This window comes from Lacerta agilis, chromosome 3, assembly GCF_009819535.1.
Source record: "Lacerta agilis isolate rLacAgi1 chromosome 3, rLacAgi1.pri, whole genome shotgun sequence".
Taxonomy (NCBI): Eukaryota; Metazoa; Chordata; class Lepidosauria; order Squamata; family Lacertidae; genus Lacerta; species Lacerta agilis.
Window position 1 is genome coordinate 88,986,881 of NC_046314.1, and position 25,926 is coordinate 89,012,806.

Below are 25,926 nucleotides of genomic sequence, written 5' to 3' on the forward strand. Positions count from 1 at the left end.
TTCCTCCATACCAAAGACACTGGAATTTGCTGCCAAGGAGCGTGGTGGAGTCTCCTTCTTTGGAGGTCTTTAAGCGGAGGCTTGACAGCCACCTGTCAGGAATGCTTTGATGGTGTTTCCTGCTTGGCAGGGGGTTGGACTGGATGGCCCTTGTGGTCTCTTCCAACTCTATGATTCTATGATTCTTTCTGCACTCATATTCTCAATTTCTACCCCCACATACACACTTCACAACTCTTCTCTGTCCTTCACAGATATCTCAGCACTTCCATGTCTGCTGCTCCCATTCTCTCTATGGTGCTCCTAGCTAACTGGACCACCTCACAATATATTCTTAAAATATAGATATATTATGTGTCCAGAACAGACAAAAAGGATGGATTTTCAGTTCCACATCTGAAATCCATTCCATCTGAGTAGTCACATTATAATTCATTGCAAGGCAGTAAAAGAGTTACCACTAAGCTTAGCTTTAATTAATGCCTATTTCCCTGCTGAAAGTGATCTGTTTGAGACCCATCTCTTTGATGTCATGCTAAGAACTAAAGCTTGCAGATTGTGACATCTTTGCATGAACTTCGGACCAAGCCAGGGTCACAAGGACACACAACTGCCAAGTGAGTGCTATAAAACTAGATAATAGTGATGATGATTTCACCAAACTTCCCTGAAATATGTCTTTAATACTTTTTTAAAAATGAGCCACAAGCTAGGTTAACTTTTCTAATGCATGTAATTTACAAGTAATTACTTTATTTATCTCTTTAGTTGTACAGAGAATCAGTCAAATTATTTGAAAAGAAACAATTCCTGTCATTATTGCATTTTCTCTCCACAACAGCATAGGGTATAATCACATTTTTGCAAGTAAAGAACAGTCACAAATTACCACTTTGCAGGAAATCGCTAGCACCTTTTCGCTATCTCTTGTCAGAAAGTACCATAGGCTCTCAACAACCTCTAACCAATTTGTTGGAAATTATTATACAGTATATTATTTTGCCATTTCTGAGATGGGGCAACTCTCCTTACCAAATTCATGGAACGTTTGAGGGCCTCCTTCTCTTCTAGGCAACCTTTTAATGGCCACATTGCAATGGTGGGTGGGGCCAGAGGCAAAAGTGTTTAGAGCAGAGGTTTTCAACCTTTTGAGTCCACAGCCCCCGTGACCAACTACATTCTTTCTGCAGCACACTGTGGTGCTCAGAAGGCCAGTTATGTCACCCCTTGCCTGCAGAGCCGGTAGCCCCTCACCCCTTTTCAAACAGCCTCCCTTGAGGAGTGTTCCTCGGCATCCTCTCCTCTCCCCTCTCCTTGGGAGTCCTCCGGGCAGCCATTGTTGCTCCCCCGGGTCTCTGAGCTGCCCCCTGCCCCTAAGAAAGGTGCCTCCTCAAACCGCCCCACAGCGGCCTGGGAAGCACCCCCTAGCCAGCTCCAGAGGCACCATTCGCCTGGGGAGCTTGTAGCCAGAGCTGCTGCAACAAACAGCCATGTAAGCCTTTGGGACACAGATATGTGAGAGGGCATCCGAGCAAGGAGAGAAGGAAAGAGGGAGAGAGGCCAGTGTTGCTCACAGCACCCATGACCATCATTCAAGGCACCCCAGGGTGCCACAGCACACTGGTTGAAAACCACTGGTTTAGAGCAATGCATGTATTTGTTAGCTATGTACAGTAGACTAGTTTCTACACACACTCAAACATTCCTCTCTTTCCTCCATCTATGCAAGCAGGAGGCATACATTAGAGATCAAAAACACATTCCAGCCAGGCAAAAATACTCAAGGAGGGTGTGAAACATGACCGCTATGGGGTGTAGCCTCGGGTGATTGTGAATGGCTTAATGGAGGGACTTTGAGGGCCACATTCAGCCCCCACGGCCCGTGTTCCCCACCTGCCTTAGTCTATCACTTGCTCTATTATACCACACTGCCCACACCCTGTTGGAAAAGGTGCAGAGAAGCACCAAGTCTTCTCCAAGGTGATGCTTGTTGTTGTTTCACAAGAGATATACTCAAGGCAAAAGGAACCTTGATCCATACATTGTGATGTACAGTCGTACCTTGGTTCTCAAACGGAATCTGTTCCAGAAGTCCGTTCGACTTCTGAAAACGTTCAAAAACCAAGCTGCGGCTTCTGATTGGCTGCAGGAGCTTCCTGCACTTAACCAGAAACTGCATCGGACATTCAACTTCCAAAAAACGTTCGCAAAGCGGAACACTCACTTTGGGGTTTGCAGTGTTCGGGAGCCAAAACGTTCGAATTACAAGGTGTTTGAGAACCAAGGTACGACTGTAAACACTTTTTGCTGGCAATGAGATTAATTTTTGGATGTGGGAAAGGAACCTGGTTGCAAGGAAAATGACATGGAAGAAGCTTCTGCAAGCTGATTTCTCCAAAGCCTTTCAAAAGCACTTTATTGCCCTCCACCTCTTTGTCTGCCACCATTATTTATTTATTTATTATTATTATTATTATTATTATTATTATTCCACCCTTCATCCGAGGATCACAGGGCAGTTTACAACATAAAAACACAAGAATACATACCATCGTAACAGACAAAGACAACACCCCCCCACCCGCAGTTTAAAAGGCCATAGATTGTTTAATTATCCAAAGGCCTGGAAGAAGAGGAATGTTTTTGCCTGGAACCTAAAGAGTATTCCATGAGTGGGGAGCCACTGCAAAAAAGGTTGGCGCCCTCTGGGCCTCATCCGTATCATAGGGGCAGGAAGAGAGAGAACACCTCTTTTCAGTGACTCGTGCAAACTTGCAACAGCTCTGCAGTTTACATAAACAGCAAATTGCTCCATTTCTCCTCTGACAAGTGAGGGACACTTTACAGAAATAGTACAAAAATAAATCATTCATGAAAGAATAAAGGGGAAGGGATTTCCATGAACTAGCTAGAAGTTTTGTACTCAGTGTATTTTTAGCCCAATAGAAATTTTGTTCTCGGTGATAAAAATGTTAGGAACAGAAACAATGCCTTAATAAGAACTTGTCTTGAGGACTTGAGTTCAGAGTTCACCCAGAATCATAGGTAATCTGGAAGTGTCTCAAGGGGCATCTAGTCCAACTTTCTCAATAAGCAACAAGACTTCATTCTGTCTTCTTGGTAACAATTCAAGCTCATCTCTTTCTGACTATGGCTGCAAATCTATGCACACTAACCTGAGAGTCAGTCCCAATGAAATCATTGGGGCTTACTTTTGAGTAGGCTTGTATCGGGTTGCACTGTAACGGAGGCAAGATGCTTCAGGTTGCTATAATTGTTCCCGTTTATTGGATTACATTTTTGCTTACAGCCAGGACAGTACATGTTCTAGACAAGTACAGTAAAGAGCAAAACTCACAGAACTTAGTTTTCCAGGAATCTCGGTTTTCATTTTAAGAGAAGTAGGTTGCTAGCCCTCATGGCCCTCAAGATGAGCCTGAAAGCAATTTTTAATTGCTTTACAGAGCAACTGTATGCATGTCTACTCAAAAGTAACTTCCATTGAGTCCAATAGGGCTTACTCCCTGGTAAGTGGGTACAGGCAGTATCCTTAGATGTTTCTAGTTGATCAAAGAGCACCCCCATATGGGACACAGGTACTCAAACATTCTTTATCTATGCTATATTACCATGAAAATATCGGATGTCCCCTTCTCATCTGAGTCTGAATGTCTTATTGATATGGTAGTCAGCTTGGTGAGTCTTAAGCCCGCCAGGTTGATTTCTGAATCCCGTGATTCTCGTTCCCATAAGCAGAATTCTGGTAGAACAGTAGAGTCCAAGATCTCCCAAGCTTTTGTATATACTTCCTGCCCTTGGCCTAGGCGGTCATTAAAATCCCCTGTCAAGACGATAGGTAAACCAGGGCAAATAGTGTCCAGATTCTTGAGCACATGTGCGAGGAAATCCCATTGATGGTTCTTGGCTGTGACAGTGGAGGTGGGAGGAATATACACATTAACCAGTAACATGTCCTGGGTCTCCAGCTCTATCTTTATCGCTAAAAGTTTGCAATTTGCATTAGCCGAGAGAATGTGTTCACATTTTATATGGGGAGCCACCAGGGTTAGCAAGCCACCCAAGGGCCTGCCTTTCTTGTGGAGTTTGACTGCCGGAACCGCAAAGGCGTTATAGCCAGCAAAATCAATGTGCTGTGTCAACTGAGTGTCTGGTAAACAAATTACATCGTGCTCTCTTATTAGCTTAACAAAGTCAGGGCAGCATACCTTTGAGGACCATCCTGCCACATTCCATGATAGCAACTTCAAGGAAGAGTGTTGCACTGGGATCTGCGCCTTGACACAAAGTCAATCTGAATAGGTGTCGTTAGACTGGATATCACTGGGGGCCCTGGGCCGTACCTGTGGCATTCCCTTTAGTGCCTCAGGGGCATCAGTTGTTAGACTCCTTCCCTTCCCTAGGGTTACAACTGTTTTGCACAAAGATACGGCAACTTGGGTGCCGTGGCTTTCCCAATCGCCAAAGTCATGTTAAAAACTAGGTTATGGGACATAGAGCATCAGGAACTAATTTTAGCTGCAGAAAAAAAAACATGTTCCCATCTTGATTTTCGACTCTCTTGGGTGCAGGAATCTAATCCCAATTATCTACAATTTCTGTTTAACCCACAAGAAAGAAGGGCTTTTTCGCTGGCTAGGTTCAATTCTAATCCCTCTAACCTCCTCTGGGGTAGGTTCATGGGGACGGCAGAAGGAGATAGGATCTGCCCATGTGATGCCCACCTGGTGGAAACTCTAGCTCACACGGTCCTCAAATGCAAAATGTATGATGATCTCCGCCAACAATACCTAGACCAACTATGTATCCCAAAATGGAAACCGGAGATAGAGGTTATACACTTCCTATTACAGGGGAGAGACCAGGAGCTCACCAAGACAGTAGTTAAGTTCCTCTATTTGATCTTTTGCCGCCGAAGTACATTACAGGACCCTGCCCTTGTTGGAGACCCACAGAGGTGAAATAGATTGCTGGCCTCCTCTTCCCTTTGGCAAGTGACTGTACTGATGATACGGCGACGAGATTGTACTGGCCTATTTATTTTGAATGTTTGTAAGTGATGCCAATAAAGGTTTTGATACTGATACGGATACTTATTGATATGTAAGTCTGTTGTGAGGGCCATTAGCACAGGATAGGTCTGCCAACAATAATGGAGCCTCCATATTCAGAAGCAATTTGCTTCTTATTACAAGATGATGAAGGCAAAGAGCAGTATGCTCTTTGTGTTATTACATTGTGAACCACCCTGAGACCTGCAGCTATAGGGAAATATACAAATAATAATAATAATAATTTCAAAGTTTAAAAAAGCCACCATAAATTGAACACCACTCACACACTCTTTAAATGTGTTAACCAAGAAGAAAACTGAAGTGAAACTAAGCAGAAATATTCTGGTTCTTTTGCTTATAGCTGAACTGTTGTGTTTTTCCCAGAACAGTTTTTTTTAAAAAAAAAAACCTTTAAAAAAACCCCTTAAAAACTGTCTGCTTATCTTCCTATAGTTTGCAATATGTTCTCAAGTCATTTCTAGGGCAAACAGACCCAAACAGCAAAGTATGAACTCACAATACAGGAAGAAAAATAAACAGGAAGAAAACAAGGGATATTATCTGGGCCATCATTAAGAGACTTGCTGTCAGGATTCAGGTCTCACACCTGGAACAGCTACACTCCAGGGATATGCTCTATTTTCATATTTCATTTAACACCTGGAGGTGGGGGGGGGCAAAATATAAGTTATTTGCAGTGCTGTAGTGCTTTCACCACCAGTCTGTCTATTCTGGGATATTCAAGTGGTTGCTGGGAGAGTAGAGCAAATTTCTTACAACCAGTCAGTTTGCACATTAGCTTAGCTGGAGCATGTAAGCACAGGATCCCGAAGAAGAGATTGCAGCCACTTTGTTCCTACTGCTGTGTGGCTTAGTGTATTTTCTGAACCCGGGTTCATGGTTTGTTTCTTCCAGACAAACCACAAGCTGCAAACAAACCTTGGTTATAGCTTGTGGTTTGCCTGGAGCAAGTCAACCATGAGCCCACGGTATGGGTAAAAATTACATAAATATTTATATCATTGGCAGAGCTCTTAAGTGTACATTTATTTTCCTTTATAATGAACATCAGTATAATATATCCTTATATTGTTTCTATTATAACATCAATATATTATATTACAATTTACAGTTGTATTTTAGAAAAATATGAATCCTCTTGAGGTTTAACCCTTCTTAATTATTATTTTGTAAAATTGCTGTGAAAGAAACATAAGATGCTTTACTGGTTTATAATGTTTTAAATTAGTTTTTAAAGAGTATCAAACATTTCCACTGAAGATCAACAATATGTGCTTTAGGAGTACCTGTTCTCCGGTTTCCTCTCTGCCACCAAGGTGGAAATTGCAGCATACTGGAAAGTGTAACCCTCCATCCATCATGAACACAAGGTACCATAGGATTAGGACAAACTAATTAACGCAGCTAGAATTTCTAAGCTTGGTATCTTTGCTGCTTGGTGTCCCTTTCTGGCAAATGCAGATGGCATCTAGTCAACTCCTGCACCACCTGACAAATGCTACTGTCATACTGGCAGCCTGGACGCATGATGCAGCTAAGCAGGTCAAGGCTTGGTCAGTGCCTGGATGGGGACCACCTGGGAACCACATATCTGCTGCCTCAGGTTCCATGATGGAAGACAGGTGGGACTGCAACTGAGTAAAAGGGATATTAATTTCTGGTATTCTCCAGGAATCCATCTCTATTTTATATGTGTGAACTTACTATCATCCTTGCAGTTTTACTTTAGTTTATTGCAATTGCCTCTTTCAGTTTTCTTGTTATAATCAAAAATATAAAACATATAAAATCAAGGTGGTTTGTTTCTTTTTAACTGCCCATGAACTTCCTTTGAAAAAAAATTAGAACTATTTACAAGTCTTGCATGGTTAGCAGCACAGCAAGTGGCTTAAATAGAAACTCTAAATATAGCTTTCACTTTGTCTCAAGCAGAGTTTGCCAGGCCATGCTATCTGTGCCATTGTCTCATAGGACATTTAAGCTATTAAAATATGAATTGAACAATTGCCTGAAGAGTTGCAGCACAGGGTTGCTTTTTTTGTTTTTTACAAGTGCTAGTAAGTCTTCACAATTCATCTCTGTTGCCTCTTGACACGGGTTTTGCTACTAATCACACTGTTGGAGGAGCCTTCTACAGGTTTCCTGTGGCCCATCCAATGAGTCAGACTCAGCAGTGTCATGATATAGAGGAGGTCTGAATGGGGAAAGCATTATCCACTGTAAGAAAGATTGCAGGGAGTGAAAAGCCGCTAACAAGGCAGCCATCTTTGGACGCTAATGAGTGCAGGCAAAGTGCACTCACTCCATCTCTGTTACAATCACTGTCAATAGAGGGGACCCATGGTGGGCCATTTTCTGTTCTCATTATGTTTTTTGTCACAGGGGTAATTCATCAAACCTAAGAATATCTCCTGCACTTCGTTCAGTAAAATTGCCAAAATGCATCTTCCTACTGCCAGGACTTCAAATAGCTTCATTTCTACTAGCTGATAATCCAGGGCAGGTATAAAAGTGAAACTGGGAGCACAAGAAAAACTTGTTCCACTTAGAATCGCAGAATAGGGAGAGTTGAGAGGAACCGTGAGGGTCATCTAGTCCAACCCCCTGCAATACGTGAATCTCAGCTGAAGCATCCATGACAGATGGTCATTCAACCTCTGCTTTAAAAACTCCAAGGAAGGAGAGTCCACAACCTCCCGAGAGAAACCTGTTCCACTGTTGAACTGCTCTTACTGTCAGAAAGTTCTTTTCCTGCAACTTGAAGCCATTGGTTCGAGTCCTACCTTCCAGAGCAGGAAAAAACACGCTTGCTCCATCTTCCATGTGACAACCCTTTAGATATTGGAAGATAGCTATCATATCTCCTCTCCGTCTCCTCTTATCCAGGCTAAATATATGCAACTCCATCCACCATTCCTCATAAGAAACTAGCACAGTTCACCCCCAGGTGCTGGAAGCCTGGTGTACTAATGCTGGACACATAAGTGAGACAACCAAATTTAAAAGAGATGTGCGGTATGTCCCACAGGTAAGTTTTTCTTTAGGGAGAAGGGCCGAAGCTCAGAAGCACAGCACATTAACTGCATGCAGCAGGTCCAAGGTACAATGTCTGCCACCTGCGGACAGGTCTGGCAAGGACTCCAGCCTGAACACTTAGGAGAGCTTGTGCCAGTCAGAGTAAATGATATGAACTAGGTGGGCCAGTGGTCTGATACACATATGGATGTTCTTGCACCGCTGGCACCACATTTAAATTGGGCCTCAGAGTCTGTGTCTGTCTCATGCACCTAATTGAAGAGGTAAGTCCATTGCTATTTGCAGAGAGCAGAAGGAGCATATGAAGATCAGATTGTCTCTGCTTCAGGAATGGGCTGTTGCAAAGGTCCTGGCAAAGCAAATGCAACATCAGAGAAAGTCCCATTCATGCAGCAACGGGTATATATTTCTCTGAGCCCAGACTGCATTATGCTTGTGGTCCACAAACATCAGCATTTTCATGTGAATTTCTCCAACTATACAATATTTTAAATGCAGTTTCCCTTAACACAATACATTTGTGTATGTTATTTTCACAAATATATGCATTTATATGCGTACTTTAGTGTACACATTTTTGAATACATTACTTGACCAGAGAACAGCCCTGCAAAATTCAGATAACCGTAAATTTCGAAGGATAGCTTTATTTCAGGTTGCATATTGTTTTAATAAGTGTGAATTTGCCTTTAAATACAAACTTAAATTGTTTCCCTCCCCTCATCCCTACTACTAACCAGTAACAGGGCAGTGTACATTTAGGGGTCTCTCATCACAGAAAATTTGTATACCAAACTAGTATGGACACCAGTGACATGACTGCCATAACAATCATCTGCGTGCGTTTTCTAAGTATGTCATGTAGATTGGTCCTATAACTATTTAAATAAATCACTAACACACTTTCAGACAAAGATGCTAGATTTTTAATATAGAAGGAAGCTCCTTGAACAGTTGGGTAGAAGGCTGTACAGTAGTTGCTGCATAGAACATTGGTCTTCAGCTGATAGCTTCTGCCCAACAACTGGATGATGTTCTACCCTAAGGTGGTTCGTGCTCAAATCATGGAGCCCAGTTGTACCAAAACCAACAGTAATAGTCCCAAAAACTTTAAAAATTGTCATGGGTTGAACCAATCATTTTCACAAAATGACCTTAAGGTGAACTCTTTCATTAGCCCAACTCTTTAAAAAAAAAAATTATTTAATGAAAAGTGCCTAACAGATTTTGTTTTTCATTCAAGTGAGTTATTTCAGGAGAACGCTTTAGGAAGCAGAAATGCACACAACACACTGCACTATCCCAGGCCACACAAAGCAATATAATAATGAGGCTAGATACCTGAAGTGTGTGTTAACAATTTCATCCATCTTCCCCAACATTTTACTTTATTCATAAACTAGTTTAGTGTTCTAATTGCTCCCCAAAGCTCTGCCGCTAACCTTGAATACCCCCAGAATTGCTATCCAGAGAAAGCTACTGTAAGCAGTTGGTACTGCCTTTCTGTTGAATTATCTTGTTTTCCTTTTCCCCTAAAGCACATATCCCAATTAAAAGCAGCATTTCCCTGAAGACCTCTGGAAAAGGGACTGTATTAACAAACAATTTAAGAGTATGAAAAGTAACCTGTTCCCTAGAGTGTGTGATATGTGAAGGATGTAATTAACGGAAAGGTACTGCTTCTGCTGTTAGCAAGGATGCTTAGGCTCAATAAAAATTAAATACCAGTGTGGGAAAGACATCTCCAGGCAACACACATATATTAATAAAATTACCACTGTCTGTTGCTTTACATTACAAAAACTGGGGCACAACTTGGAAACTAGAAAGATGCTGACTTAGCAAGTAACACAACGAACCTATTTCCAGGAGAGCAGTATTGTTAGTATCTCGGAGCAAAGAGAAGATAGGAAGCTGCCTTATACTCAGACAGATCACTGATCCATGAAGCTCAGCACTGCCTATATAGATTAACAGTGTTTCTCCAGGGTTTCAGATAGGCCTTTTTTCTAGCCATACCCAGAAACAACAGGGATTGACCCTGGGGCCCTTTGAATGCAAAACTTCATTCCAAGTGCTCACATCAGTGAGCTGGGATAGCTCGGTTGGTAAGCATGAGAATCAACCTCAGGGTCATGGGTTTGGCCCCTACGTTGGGAAAAAGATTCCTGTATTGCAGGGAGTTGGGCTAGGTGATCCTCAGGGTCTCTTCCAACTCAATGCTTCTATGATGAGCTAATGTCCTTCCCTCGAAAACAAAGAACACAAGTAGAATAGCTGCAGTCTTTCCAGGAGCAAGTGAATAATATGTCGACGTCGTGCACATTTAAGGACCTGACTGAGCCAGCTGGTTCCAGACATGAATACATAGGTGTTTAAAGGTGAGCAAACACACATATAGGATATCCACATGTAATGAGTTTGCTCACCAGTGTGAGACTGTTGTTTCCCATAGCACTCAAGGTGTGGGGTTGCTGTGAGAGCCACTGTGTAGGTAACCTCACTAGAGAATTAAAAGAAAATTAAAAAGGTATGCCATTTATCAGATTCTTGCTGCATAATTATAGAAAAAAAGCATAAGAACAAAGATTTAAGGTTGTATGTCAGGTTCCAAATTATGCCTCCTAAAGTCATCTGCTTCCTTAAAAAAATGAGGCTATTAAAGTGAAGCCAATGATGTTCTGAAAAGTTCATTTCTTTTTAGAATATTATTGACTGATTGGAAGTCCCTCCTAATTAGCTTCCTTCCTTCCTTCAAAGGTCACCTCAGTTTCAATTTCCATTCTGCCGTTATCTCCTCCTTGCTGAAGGAGGAACCTTAGGAAAGGTCCAGTGCTATTTCTAGCAACACCGATACAATGGCTCAGATCCCTTTGAACAGCCCAAAGCCCACAGCTGACGTGGGTTAATTCCTACCTTTCGCAAAAGAAAGCAGATTCGTTCAATATTTCTCAATCGCTCTCTCTGTCAAAGAAAAGAGAGAGAAAGGGAAGGTTGAAAGGGTACAATTTAAGACACTCGTGAATCAAGGAAACTACCTCGAAATGGAGTAAACTCAACCCAAGGGGTACTGTAATGAAGAGGGAGTGCATGTGTATTGGGGTTAATGCCCATGAGGTCACACAAATTCTTTTGACACGATGAGGATTAACTTCTGCAATCAGGAGACTTTTGTACCCATGAAGGCTCCTTATGCAGTTGAAAACTCTGATTTTCTAGAAGTCTCAATCACATGGGGAGTTGCTTTGGCACAAAAATCTCCCCACTGCAGTTCATTCTCATTATGCAAAGAAGCTGGTGAATTGGTGTATCCTTGAAGACAATGCTGTACCTGTGTTGACTCTTCAACCCAGTAATGACTGAAAAGCACTTGACTTGGATAGTTTCATTAGTAATTAATTGGTGGAAATAAAATCTGTGCCCACTACTTCAAGATGTAGCAAGATTTGGGAAGTGCGTAGGGGAAGAGATGAAGGGGACAAACAAAATGATTGCTTTATTGATTCCATTGCACATGCAGAAGGCCTTGTGCAAATGGGACGATTTCCTTGGATAGAAACCATTTTAATGCATTATCCACCAACATAATTCGGATGACACCGGGAAGTAGATTCAACCTCAGATCTAGTAAATTGGGTCACTTTAGTTAAGGTCTATGTTCATTCTTACATCTGCCATGGTGTAGCAGAAGTTGCTTCCTCTGAAGGGTAAAGGTTACCACCACTGAGTGGATCCATATCTTTACAAATGGGCAGTGTACGATGGCAGTGAAGGCAAGGGGTGTCTGAGTCAGCAGTGTAGACACACTTTTTTCCTTTATGGCCAGAGACATCCAACAAGTAATTGCTGCTTTAAGCGTAACCATGGTGATGATAACCATTGGCAGACCTGAGCTTTGCCCAAAACGTTTAAGGAAGCCCTCTCTAGTCTTCCAGTTTAAGCTTGGCATTTCAGCTTGGTTAAGCAAACATTGCCACTTGCCTTGTGTGTGTGTTTTATTTATTCATTTCACCACTCAACTTGCTTCACCGGTTTTCAAAGACATTGGAAAAACCCCTCCGCCTTCCCTTCAGGTTCTATTTAGATAAACATGGTTACTGTTCCTTTCACTAACGGAATATATCAGCTATTACATCAGAGACAAATTCTCTCACCTTATAAGCAAGTTTAATTTGATTTGCTACAGTGGCTATCTCCCTCTTACACTGTAAGACTTTGATCTGCTTCTCTAGGCAAAAATGGACGTGAATTCCTACAGCAGTCATGAGTGGCGAACATACATAGTCATGCAGCTTTGGAGAGATAACTTCTCTGCTGTAGAGCTTGAAATCCTTAAAAGGGAAAATGATTCCCTAGGATGAGGCTCTGGCTACAGCCAGGCATCAAGGGGAATTTAAATTCTACATTCCCTCTGGAAATAACAGGGTAGTTATTAAAGGTTAACAGACTTAAGCAGCGCAGCATCTACAATCGGTCTCTTAGTCATTTAACTATGGGCCATAGGCTCACATAGCTGTTTTTTCAAGCCTATCTTTTGGAGAGATGCTATTCCTGAAACCTTTGAGAGCTGCCACCAGTCAGTGCTAGGATAAACAGACCATAGCCTAACTTGATGTGAGGAAACTTCATATATCTACAATCTTCACCGCTTTGCCTCCTTATACAGCTGTTTCAGGTGTTATGGAAAATGTAGATTCCCCTCTATGTGAATAAGCCATGGCAAGTCTCAAGCTTGCATGCTCCCTCCTCCTCTACCTTCTTCTCATATGCTCCAGAGGAAATTGGAAGCATCTCTTTCCACTTGTAAACAAACCAGTATTCTCTGGTTAGGTCCCAACATGGAGACGTGGTTTCTTTAAAATCTGTAAAAGCTCACACAAGTCAGGATTAAGCCACTGTTTCTGATCTAGGCTTGTTAATTAATTCAAGTTTAAACAAAACACAATTCATCGACTCTGAACATAAAACAGGGCACTGTGGTTTGTTTAAAACTCAAGAGGAAGCTTTTGATCTCCTCTTCTGGCATGCAATAGGAGAGGAAAAGAGGAGCATATGAGGCCAAGGCTCATTCACATAGTGGGAAACCATCCTCTAACCTCTCATTAGGCCCATTGTCAGGATTTCTGGGGGTGGGGTAGTTTTGTCACAGCCATTATGGTGGAGCAATGGAGCAACAATCTCTCTATGAGCAATGCAACTAAAATGTATTTTCACTCATATAATTACCCACAGGGAATCAACATGTCCGTACGATGAGAGTGGCCGGCTAATCAACTGACAGTTATGTGAGTCAACCCTTGGTATGTGCCTTTTTCCATTCCAACACCTCTCATTTCTGAATCAGAAATAATTATATCAAGACTCACCCTGTTTACATATTAAAATAAAATTCACTTTTAGGCAATCCTGATTCAAATCCATATTTTTGTTGACAGTTTAGCACTACAATCAAAACTAAATTACTATAAAATAACAGAACAGAACTCACCGCATGCGCTGGGTTGCACTGATCTATAGGGCTCTTGAAGTCTGTCTTTAACTCATCAAATGCGATTATCTGCAAGAGAAATTTTTCAAACACTGAAATTACATTACTTGCAAACAGGTCCCCCCCCCCAAACACCATTAATTTATCCTCTCCTACTATGGAGAAAATCCATCCTTTCAATTATAATAGATTCAATCCAGATTATCTCCAAGACAACTGACACTGGTGTCATCTGTGCATAGTCAGGCTACGTGGTGTGAATTTGTTGTACAAAAATGTGAGAATGGCAGTTGTTCGAACTTCCATTTCTGAGAGATCAAAACCATGGACACCTTCCCAGGTCCCAAGTACTTTCATCCCACTGACAGACCAGAAGAGCAACTGTGTTACTCAATAGCAGCAAAAATACCTAATGTGTGTTAGTGCCATAGAATAGGGATGGAGAGCCTGTGGCCCTCCAGATGTTGTTGGACTGTAATTCCCATCAGCCCTAGCAAGCATGGCCAAATATGGGAACTGAAGTGTCACAGGTTCCCCATTCTATCTTCAGAGGCTAACTGGTCTGTCATGTCATTAGCTCTTGGCAATACTGAGGCATTTTTATCTTTAAAAGGCTTTTCTCGTTATTTTTCTCTGTGCTTTTATACATGAAGATTCTTACACGTAGACAAATTGGAGTGATCTATTGGTAGGTGTGTTCTGCCCACCCAGAAACATATTCCAAATATTAATACTCATGTCAGCTTCCTGAAGTGTGTGTTCAGATCAATATGTATCTTTATGCAGCCACACTTACACTACCTTTTCCACATGACTATTGATCTCAGTGTTCTTAACAAATAATGTGAGAATCAAATCTAGCTTCAGACAGAGAGCAAAAAATGTATCCCAGCAACCTGAGTGGACATATTACGAGCCAAAATATGTTAGGTTCTCTGGCCTCTCTCCTCCACCTGGCTTAGAGGAAGACTTAGAAGGGGAGGAGGCATTGCCTAGAGAACCATCATCCTCAACTCCAAGACCTTCCAGGTCAAAGGATGTGGTATTACTGACTCTTCAGACTCAGAGGACAACCCCAATGGAGTGTACACTGCAGTACCTGTGCTCTACGACTCAGTGGCTGAAGAATCATGCACGGGCCCTTTAAGGACCACAGATAGCTCCCAAAGGGAATGAGGTTAACAGCAGGTCCAGGCCAGACAGGCCTTCATGCTACTCTGACAACAGCTCTTCTTAGGCGAATTCCAGCCAGCTTCTCCCACAATGATCTGTCCAGGGTCCTGACAGGCTGTGCTTTGCCTTGCCTGTTGCGGTTCTGAACAGCTTATCTTGACTTTATTTTTTTTTTTTATATAAGAATTTATTGGCATTTTTCTATAACAACATATACCCACACCCACACCTACAATTAAACAAATGCAAAACAAATAAAACAAATACAAACAATGTCAAGTTTTCTTATTGCATCTTTCTAAAAGAAAAAAAAAAATTCTATTTCCATATCTTGACCATTGACTTCCCCTGCCTTTTCACCTTCGAATTTATATCCTTAATCTATTTTATAACCATTTCTCCTGAAAAAAGAAAAAAGAAATTAAATTCAATTATATAGTTACATTCAATTATATCTTCAACATTTTACTAAGAATGCATCGTCATAATGATACCTCGTCATAATTCTTCTTCATTTATTCTTATCGATTTCTTATCTTAATCTACATCTTAATCTTACTCCTCTTAATCCATAAACTTAATCCACTTAAATTCACTTTACTTATACTCCACCTCACAGATCTTCACAAATCATTCGCATCAAATCTATCTCTTCTATCCTTAAGATTGCTGCTAATAACATAAAAACTTGAAATATCTCCTTTCATGTTCGAATAAAGAGTATAACAAAATATTGTTGACAGTATTCACCCTCCGATTTCAATTTACCATATCAGGCTACTTTAAGTTTTACTTAATGCTTCACCCCACACCCCCTCTGTCCATTATTCTTCTCCTGGTGGCATCAGCACTGAACTTCCATGTAGCTTCCCTCTCCAAACGTCCACAGATCCAGGCACAGTCCAAACCTCTCCTTGCCACGAGTTCAGAGGTGTCCATCTCATCATCTCTCAGCTTCTTCGGTTCTTTGTAACATTCCTTTTCTTCTTGTAAATACCTTAATTCTCTGTCCCTGGCCCCCGAGCTCACACCTCGGGGACTGGATATAAGAAATCTTAACGTCGCCTTGGGGCTGCCACCCCCAAAAAGCGAATTTCTTCTCCGAAGTGGCTCACTCATTTCTCTCCATCTTTCCATCCACCCTCTCAGCTCCTTGGCAAGGCTTTCTTCCAAAGTGTCAAAAGTTTTAAAAGCCTCCTCTGTGGGCAATTGGTTCCATTTCAGACCCCCACACAAGACTTTGACTTTTCTATAAAGCAGTTCCACCTTCAAGGCAGTGAGTCTCTGTTCATCCGTTAGTCCAGAGTTCAATACCAGTTCAAGGACGATACCCAGCATACTGGCAGAGGAGGAGGAAGTGGGTGTTATATTTCTACTCCCCTCTTTGTTCGTCGCCATTTTCCTGAGCTGGAGCGCAAATACCGCAACTTTAAATGGAGATATTTTCCTCTAGTTAGCTTCCCGAAAAAAGAGTTTGCCAGTCTCATGTGTCAATTTTAAATACATTGTAGCCAGTTCTGTAGCAGTAATCACTCAAATTGGTTAGATTCTTAAGCTCGAAGGGAGGGAGGCAGGCTGCCTTTCTCCTTCCCCCCGGATCGTTCCAAAAGCACGATTTCTAATCTGATTCTTTACTCACGACCACCGGGTTCCTTTAGCTCCATTCTTCAAAGGTAGAACTTAGACGCTCACCGCGGGCTTTGTCGCCGCATTTGCATCCCGGTTGGGGCATGTCCCCGAAGCCCGGCTCCGTTGTCCCTTCACCCCCACTCCCCCTTTACAGGGGGAGCGAGGGAAGGGTTCGGAGCCTCCGCGGGCGCTGCCGGGGAGCCCAGGGTGCGGGACGCTCTTCCCGCACCCCAACCGGAGCCCCGCTTTGCAGTAGCGGGGCTCCTAACCCCCGGGATGGACAGGGCGCTTCGGACCCGAAGCAGCCCTCGACCACCCGGCGATTGCGTCGCCACCGGAAGTCCAGCTTATCTTGACTTTATTCTTTCGGGTGTATCCCTGCCCATTCAGTAAGTAACACTCCTCCAACCCAACCTCCCCTGGAAGTCTCAAGTTGACCTAGGACAGGACGAAGGTGACAGATGATAATTGTATTTAAGGAAAATTAACCTGCACTTTCTCCCCCCCCCCCCGCAGTTTAAATAGGTGCTGGGGGCGGGCAAGCTGGATCAGAGCAATGGTGTTTGGTGGGGGTTTCATTCTTGCCCTCTACAGTGATTTTGATGAAATTCACTCCCAAGGGTCTTTTAATCCTCAGAAGCTCCTGGCACTTACCGGTATGTGAGCTCACTTCCAGGGGCTAATGGCAGATGGGAAGAGTTTTCAACGCAGTAGGTGACCCAGCTTCCCCTCAACCCCATGAGTGTGTTAACTGCTTATATACTCAGGTCCCGCTATCCACATCCTCACTAACAAAAAATCCACTTATCCACACATAAAGAATTAAATAAATCTTGCAGCATGCTCTGCAGATTCAGATATCTGGACAGTCAACTTTCTTACGTTTGCTTGTGCCTTGCTTGTCGGTAGCAGCCATTTTCGGGCAGAAACCACAGAGTGGAGGGGAAGCGAGATCAGATGAATCAGGGAGCAGGAGAGATTGGATAAATCAGTTCCCCCCCCCCTTGTCTCTCTTTTGCCAATAATTCTGCAGGAATGTGCCAACAGCTAGCTATCTTGTTATTCCTCCTTAAGTGGACTTTATCGTCCAATTATCATCCAATGGCTAATGGTCTCTTTGGGGGCAAGGTGATGAAGGTGGTGGTGAAGGTCTAGATTCAGGTTTGCTTGGAGGAAACTGAATATCTGGATGCATTTCAGTCTGTTTTCAGGCCTGGTCATGTAGCTGAAACTGCCTTGATTACCCTGGTTCATGACATTTGTCAGATATGTTGTTGTTGTTCAGTCGTTCAGTCGTGTCCGACTCTTCGTGACCCCATGGACCAGAGCATGCCAGGCACGCCTATCCTTCACTGCCTCTCGCAGTTTGGCCAAACTTATGTTAGTAGCTTCGAGAACACTGTCCAACCATCTCATCCTCTGTCGTCCCCTTCTCCTTGTGCCCTCCATCTTTCCCAACATCAGGGTCTTTTCTAGGGAGTCTTCTCTTCTCATGAGGTGGCCAAAGTACTGGAGCCTCAACTTCAGGATCTGTCCTTCTAGTGAGCACTCAGGGCTGATTTCTTTGAGAATGGATAGGTTTTATCTTCTTGCAATCCATGGGACTCTCAAGAGTCTCCTCCAGCACCATAATTCAAAAGCATCAATTCTTCTGCGATCAGCCTTCTTTATGGTCCAGCTCTCACTTCCGTACATTACTACTGGGAAAACCATAGCTTTAACTATAAGGACCTTTGTCGGCAAGGTGATGTCTTTTCTTTTTAAGATGCTGTCTAGGTTTGTCATTGCTTTTCTCCCAAGAAGCAGGCATCTTCTAATTTCGTGACTGCTGTCACCATTTGCAGTGATCATGGAACCCAAGAAAGTGAAATCTCTCACTGCCTCCATTTCTTTGTCAGATATAGGGGAGTATCAAAAAGAAAACCTTTTGGAGACTTTTGATACCATTGACCACAGTATCCTTCTGGAGTGGCTCAGAGAGGTTAATTCCCTTATTTGTATTTCATATGATCTTTTATTTCATTTTTGTCTCATGAATATGAAAGTAGTTTTCAAAACTTGGCCAAAGAAAGTGCTTTCCTTCATTAACAACATTTTTCCTGTTCACTATATCTGTAGCATATTGAAAATTCTGAATCACCTAATATCCCCATTTTTAAAGAAGTATGAATAACATATGGGACCACACAATATGACATCTTGTTTTGCTGAGGTCATATTAAATAGTGATTCACACTGGGCTTTTCATTTACCGGTAATAATACCCTGAATCTTCTGCTATTAAATTGCTTTTTGAAAAATGCAAAATACTTTAATTCTAAGTATTTTTTTTATTTTATCTAAGAAAAAAATATATTTTAAAATGCAATGCTTCCCAAAGTAGTTTATAAAAATGTACACAAGCACACCTAATACATATTTTGGAAAGTGGTTTGTCAGTCTGACTAGCTGTCTGTCTGTTCTCTATAGTTTCGGCCACCTCTTGAGATATCATCGTCAAACCTGGCATGAGATGGATGCTGGACAGCATTTTGAATCAAGTGGACAAACTGAAATGTCACTTTCATTTTACTTTTGCCCATTTTCTGGCATAGGTTCAGACACCACTAGATATCATCACCAACCTCAGCATGAGGATTCCCAAGGTGGGGCTGGAGGACTTCAGCGCTGTTTAGATGCTGGGTGCTATTTTGACTCAAGATGGTGGACCAAAGCATTACTTTGGTGTGACTTCAATTTTTTTGCATAGGTTCTGCCACCTCAGGAGATATCATCGCCAAACTAGGCATGAGTATTTTGGGGGACAGCCACTATTGTTGCCCTGGGAGTCACTGCCACCATTGTTGCAGAAGCCACCACCAGAGGGTGGTGCCACTGAGATCTCTGCAGCTGGTAATCATCTCCATCAATGATACCATGTGATATAAAGGCAATGAAGGCTTGGCACACAGAAGCACTCATCAGGGGGGAGGAGTTAAAGTGGTTGATATATGACAGCTGTTCTGTTACTATTGACCATATGCAGAAAAGTTTAACTAGAAAGTGTGTGTGTGTGTGTGTGTGTGTGTGTGTTCGCAAGCCACATCATTAGTCTCTAGATTAAAGATGCCACCCCGAGACAGCACAGTTTTTGAAACATAAATAAGAATTGACGTGATTTAAACTCAGATATCATCAATAAAGAGGCTTTGTTCTTATCATTTAATTCCTCCTGACAACAGTTCAAGCACACATGGGAAAATAAGCATTCATTTAAAATAAGAGTCAAATTATTGCTAAAACCAGTTCTGGGAGGAATTCGACAAAGTGCTGTGCTGATCATTCTGTCAGGGCAACCATCCCAGTTTGCCAGATGGAAAGATCCCCCCTCCCTGTGCATTGTTCTGGGTATCTTCCCACCCCCAAGACCCAAGAGTCAATTTGGGGAGTGTAGGGGGATGAGAGGGGGAGAAGTCCCATTGCACAACTGGAATTCTTTGCACACAGCTTCCGCTTATGGGCCTGATTAGCTGAACCCTGCCCTTTGTTTCTACTCCTGAAAGAAGATTTGAAACAACCAGCTTAGCTGATAATGTACCTTAGCTGCAGCCTGCCAGAGATCACATCCCCTGCCTCTGACTCATTTGCTTCTTACCTACCAGTGTCAGAATTAGACCCCAGCTGCAGCCTGCCACAAAGCTAGCCTCCAGGCCTGATGACAACACAGCAATGTATTACGTACTGTGTGGACCCTCTATTTTAATTTCATTTCCAGCTAATTGCGGGAAAACAATGCCACAGCAACACTAAACAGGGGCGTAGCAAGGTAAATTGGTACCCGAGGGCAACAAAAAAATTTGTCACCCCCCTCCAGAGGCATAGGAAGGTCAGGTCATACCCGGTACAGAAAATTTCTTGTCACCCCCCCATTGATTCCCCCCCCCCGCAAAAATGGTTTTACGTTATTTCATATTTTCTTACAAAGGAATATAACAAGTAATAATAACAATAATAAAACTTTTATTTATATCCCGCCCTCCCCGGCCGAAGTTGGGCTCAGGGTGGCTAACATCAGATACATAACATTGGTATAAAATCAAACAATAATTAAATTACCTCCTAAAAACATCTCAAAATCAAACTAAAGTCTAATTAGATGGCTTTCCACAGGGTTAGGGTTGGGAACAGTAAGTGCTCCACTGAACTGAAATTTCAGCCTTCACAACATAGGAAAACAGCCAAGTAAACAGCTATTTTGGTGGAGGAGGGTCAAGATATTAACCGATATGCATGAAATTTCATATATAGCTATATAATCCCTAGTATAGTAAGATAAGACCTTTGGAGCAGGCATTTTTTATTTTTTTAAAAAAGTTTTTTATGAACCGCCCTAGTAGGGCAGTAATTATTCCTTGATAATTTGTCACCCCCTCCATTATGGAACATGGGGCGGACCACCCCCTACACCCCACTTGCTACGCCCCTGACACTAAAGATCTCTGACATGGAGGCAACCATTCTTTGCATAATTAACTATGTGATACAAAAGTTAAGTTTCATTCAGCTCCGAGTCCAAACCACCTTTGCCAACAGCTACCAGCACATTCCAGCTGAGTGCTCAAAAGATACACTTGAAGGAAGCTTCCCATCTAAACCTTAGCTCCTGTCTACTGTAGCTATGCTGTATAAGACACTGCCAATCCTAGTTGCTGGTCCCCTCTTGCAAGAACTTTTTATTCTGTTCATAGAATGGGAGACTTAGGGCCAAATGAGGTGTGACATTAATTTTGTAAAGGAAATTAATGTACATAGGTTTTTAGCTGTGTAAATAGCTGAGGAAGCATGACCAGTTTCAGGGCTGGGGGCTGGGCAGGGAAGGGGGAGTTTAACTCTTTCTCTTCCTGCACTGGTCCTGGCAAAAACAAAATGAGCAGGATTCACCTAACGAGCCCCATTCGTGCAAGACCTGTGCAAGGGGGGCATCATGAGAACCTGCAGAACAGTGTGCAGGGGAAGAGGATCGTTCCACCTGGCCAACTGATATGCTTGTGCAGATGGAATGCTGATCTTAGCGCAATGTGGAATTTCAACCTCTATTATTAATAATGTCCTCCCACATATGTAAAGGTAAAGGGACCCCTGACTATTAGGTCCAGTTGTGGACGACTCTGGGGCTGCGGCGCTCAACTCGCTTTACTGGCCGAGGGATCCGGCGTACAGCTTCCGGGTTATGTGGCCAGCATGACTAAGCCGCTTCTGGAGAAACCAGAGCAGCACATGGAAACTCCATTTACCTTCCCACCGGAGCGGTACCTATTTATCTACTTGCACTTTGACGTGCTTTCGAACTGCTAGGTGGGCAGGATCTGGGATCGAGCAACGGGAGCTCACCCCGTCGCGCGGATTCGAACCACCGACCTTCTGATCGGCAAGCCCTAGGCTCTGTGGTTTAACCCACAGCGCCACCCGCATCCCTTCCCACATATGTATCTCAAGGCAATGTACAAAATATAGTATTGCTTTCCTGAAGCTGCTGTCTGAATTTTAAGGACAGTTTGCAATGGCGCCAAAATGGAGGCTCCCCTTAGAAATGCAAACAGCAGCTTTGGAGGGGTGATTTTATCAACACCATAGGAGGGAAAGAAGCAAACTTTCCCTCTCCCTACCACCCCAACATCACCCTGCCAGGCTGCTCAGGCTTCCCTATGACTTCTATTTTCATAACAAAAAAGTGCACTCTAGTTTGGCCTTAAGGGGCAAATTACATATGCCATGCAAATCCATGTAAAACAGTTTCAATGACCATTGTTTCTGAAGAAAAGCAGGTTTGGAAGGGACTTTTTAGCAGAGAAAATGTGGTGAATAGACAGTGGCTACTTAACCCTTTCCACACTAGCTTTTCCCCTGCTCCAGATCTCCAACCTGTTTTTCCACTCAAATGCTTATTTTCTTGCTTTTCAAAGCCCTTGGGGGTAAGCAGTGGGGGAAGCTCTATGGAGTGGGAGGAAAGGCTGGTGGAGAAAGGAACAAGCACCCTCCTTTTCATCCATCATTTCACTCAAAACAGGTCCTTTACAAAATTCATTTTTTCTCTGAGAGGCCAGCCTTTGTGCTGGCAACGAACACATTTCCATGTAATGTGCAGATTTTCCCTTGATTTATGAACATACTGACCACACGGACTTCACATCCCACTCCTTAACACCAGTTGCATGTCCATGTAGAATGAGGCTCTAGATTAAGCATCCTTGTGACATACAGTTCAGTGATTTTGTAGTTCCATTGCCTATTTCAACAGAACAACAATTGGGAATATATTTATAGATGTACATATTCTTCTAGACAATAACAGCTTTGAATACAGAAGGTATGAGATGAGCAAGAGGCTGTGCTTCATTTGATTTCCATTCCCTTGAAAAGAAATAGAAAATTGTTTGGGCTTGTTCAAGTGGCATCAACCGAGGACCTATATTTTAGGGACTTGTGTTTCTGGGTTCTGAAAGGAATATCTTTGTGCTGGATGTGTTGATTGTGTTATTCATATCAAAGGGTTCTGAAAGCAATATTGTTTGCATCGCCTCTATTTTCCAGTTTGATCAATGTGATTTCGGACAGACAAAGGAACCTTTAAAAAATAAAAGAATGCAAAACAAAGTGCAAAGTGGTGCACTGGAAAGCCCAGAATGGATGATAATTGATTTAACTAGAGGAGTAAGATGCTAATGAATGCTTTGGAGCTAAAGTGTCTTTATATTGTAAATTATAGTCACTGAAACTAAACTGGTGTAAAAGGACAATGGTTGTCCTATTCATCCAGTGAAGAGGCAGGATGAGTTCAGTGTGGCTCCCCACCACAAGGATCACTACAAAGAAGGGCAGCTGGAAGGATAAAATATATTCCCTTTAAGACAGATTAGAGTGTATGCAGCCATGCTGATTCCATTTCCTGCAGAGACTATCCGCAAGAGTGCCAATTACTGCTGAACAGCATAGTGAGTATCTGTCCATTCTGGATAAGTTTGCAGTTTGATGGCATGGGAATCCATCTGGAATTCCATGATAAAAAGGTTTCAGTCTGTGCAACAAAGGGAAAGCCAAAGCAGTGTGCAAAGGCATAGCTAACTATGGCAAGCTGCAGATGGATTTTATTTCTTATAGCCAACATTTCTATAGCATTTTCACTGCTAGGGCACAACACACCGAAAATTGTATTTCTCCCCAAAGTGTCATCATATATATTTATTCCCAGAAAGGTGACTACGTTAGCAAATACAACAAAGAGATCTGACACTTTAAAGACTAGCAATATATATGATGGCATAAGCATTTGTGGACCAGAGTCCACTTTATCACCTGTATCTTACAACTGATGAACTAGACTCTCATCCATAACATTCTTTGCTGTTTTCACATATGTATGGTTTTTCTTTGCGGGGTTGGGGTGAGAAATTAAGACATCCTATTCTTCAGAGTTTATGACTTGAATATAGGAATATTCTGAATATGTGATCACAAAGAACAGCTTTCCTATATCTGTACTACCAGTACCTGGTTTTTGTCCATTAAGACACACTTTTTCTCATTGGGTGGGCTGCATAGCTGTCAAGTTTTACCTTTTCTCACGTGGAAGCCTATTTGGCATGATGGAATTTCCCTTAAAATAAGGGAGAACTTGATAGCTATGGTGGGATGTAGGGTTGTGGGTTCAAATCCCAAAGTCTTCCTACCTGTTAGAGAAGGGGTTGCATCTTTGGCAGGGTCTCTAGCTCAGTGGAAGTGTTGGTACAGGAGCAAAAATATGGCACACAAAGGAGGATTCCTGGATGCCAAGAACCAGGTTTGGGGGCAAGTACTCTTTGGTAAGAGAATATCAGCAGAGATTTAACATCACAAAACACAGAGCAAAGTAAAGCATGGAAATATAGGCTGTTAGATTTTTAAAATATGTCCTTTAAAATGAGTTCCAAAGTTTCCCTCTTCCCTGAGCATAGAGGGAAGTTAAAAATGGTTTACTTACAAACTCTCCGATTCATGTGCTTTTCCATACAGCATTCAGAAAAAGTTGTACAGGCAGTAAAATCTGGCTTAGTTACAAATTGGTGAAGGAAACTATTGATATAGGAACTCAAGAGTGGCTTGTGAGGGCCATGCGCTCTGAGCTGGATCAATCAGCTCAAGCTTCTTCACACACCGAGCTCAAGCTTCTTCACACACCGAGTTTCTCAGGTAGACCGGGCAAGAATGATAGGCCTGATTACCTACCTGAGGGGAAGTGATCTCACTAAACCTGGCAGGACAGCTTACTCTATGGTATTAACTCCTTCATGCATTAATCAGAGTTAAGACTGTTGGTTATATGAGGCTGGTTATCTCACAGGGAGTATACCTGCTTTGCATACACCACATCCCAGACAGTTTCCAAATAAAAAAACCTCTCGTATCAGAGCTGGGAAAGAGACCAGACAGCTTCCATCAGTTAAGAGTAGACAACACCGGACTAGATGGACCAATGATCATCATCCTCTATTTGAGGTAGTTTCACATGTTCATCTTGTTCTAATGACAGTAACCACAGCAACAGGAAGCTACCAAACCACCCATCATCAATGCCAGGCTAAACATTTCAAGAAATATATGATTGGATTTCATGGATCTAAATAGCAGTTTGGGGGCGGGGGGCAATCAGAACTGCAGGATGCAGGGAGATGGAGCTAAGCACTTTCCCCCACACTGAAATTCTACTGAAAATCACCCTCCAAGCTCTTGTTTGCCGCAAAAGGGAAACTGCTATTGGAACTAATTGGCAGTTCACAAATCACAATTATGTTTTTAGCCATTTATGGCATTCCTTGCCCTTCAACAGGTTTATTTTGTCCAGTGTATCAGTTCATCTACAGACTGTTTACATGAACTTGATTTAATGAACTTTATTTGTGGAGAATGGAAGTTAGTAAAATTGTCAGGTCACACTCAAGATGTGTTTTGAGGTCTTATTGTTCTTTTAATACTTTGTTTGCAGCCATCCAAAGTGGCTGGAACAACCCAGTCAGATGGGTGGCATCTCCTCCTCCTCCTCCTCCTCCTCCTCCAGATATTGAAGGAACTACAGCCCGCAGCATTGCTGGTCACTGACTGTGCCAGCTAGGACTGACTGGAGTTGGAGCAGGGCCACAGCTCAGGTCCCAGATTCAGTCACTGACCTCACCAGGAAGGGCTAGAACGACCCCTGTCTGAAACCCTGGAGAGCCACTGCTAGTCAATGTGGATCGGGGGGGGGGGTTGTTTGTTTTTTGCAACGCATGGCCTGAGGTCCACTTGTGGCCCTCAAGGCCTTTTTTGGCAGCCCTTGGCAACATCTGGTGTCTCCAGCCCTTGCACTGCCTTCCCAAAGACTATTTAGTGCTTTCCAAGTTTTGGGGAGAGAGTTGGGAGAGCTCTAGGATGCTGGAAGGCAGTGCAAGAGCTGTGGGGGGCATCAAATGTTGGCCTTAACCCCCCCCCGACAAGGTAGTGTGTGGCCCATGGGTT

The 25,926-nt window shown here is 42.7% G+C and overlaps 1 protein-coding gene across 2 annotated transcripts in view; it reads right to left on the reverse strand.

Moving 5' to 3' along the window:
* Positions 1-25,926, reverse strand: part of CNIH3 (cornichon family AMPA receptor auxiliary protein 3) — a 64,190-nt gene that overhangs the window by 11,545 nt on the left and 26,719 nt on the right. For both annotated transcript variants that reach the window (XM_033144683.1, XM_033144684.1), the window contains exons 2-3: positions 13,618-13,686; positions 11,046-11,093 (exon numbers count right to left, since the gene is read on the reverse strand). In XM_033144683.1, coding sequence (XP_033000574.1) covers positions 11,046-11,093; positions 13,618-13,686 — 117 coding nt within the window. The remainder of the gene's footprint in view (positions 1-11,045; positions 11,094-13,617; positions 13,687-25,926) is intronic.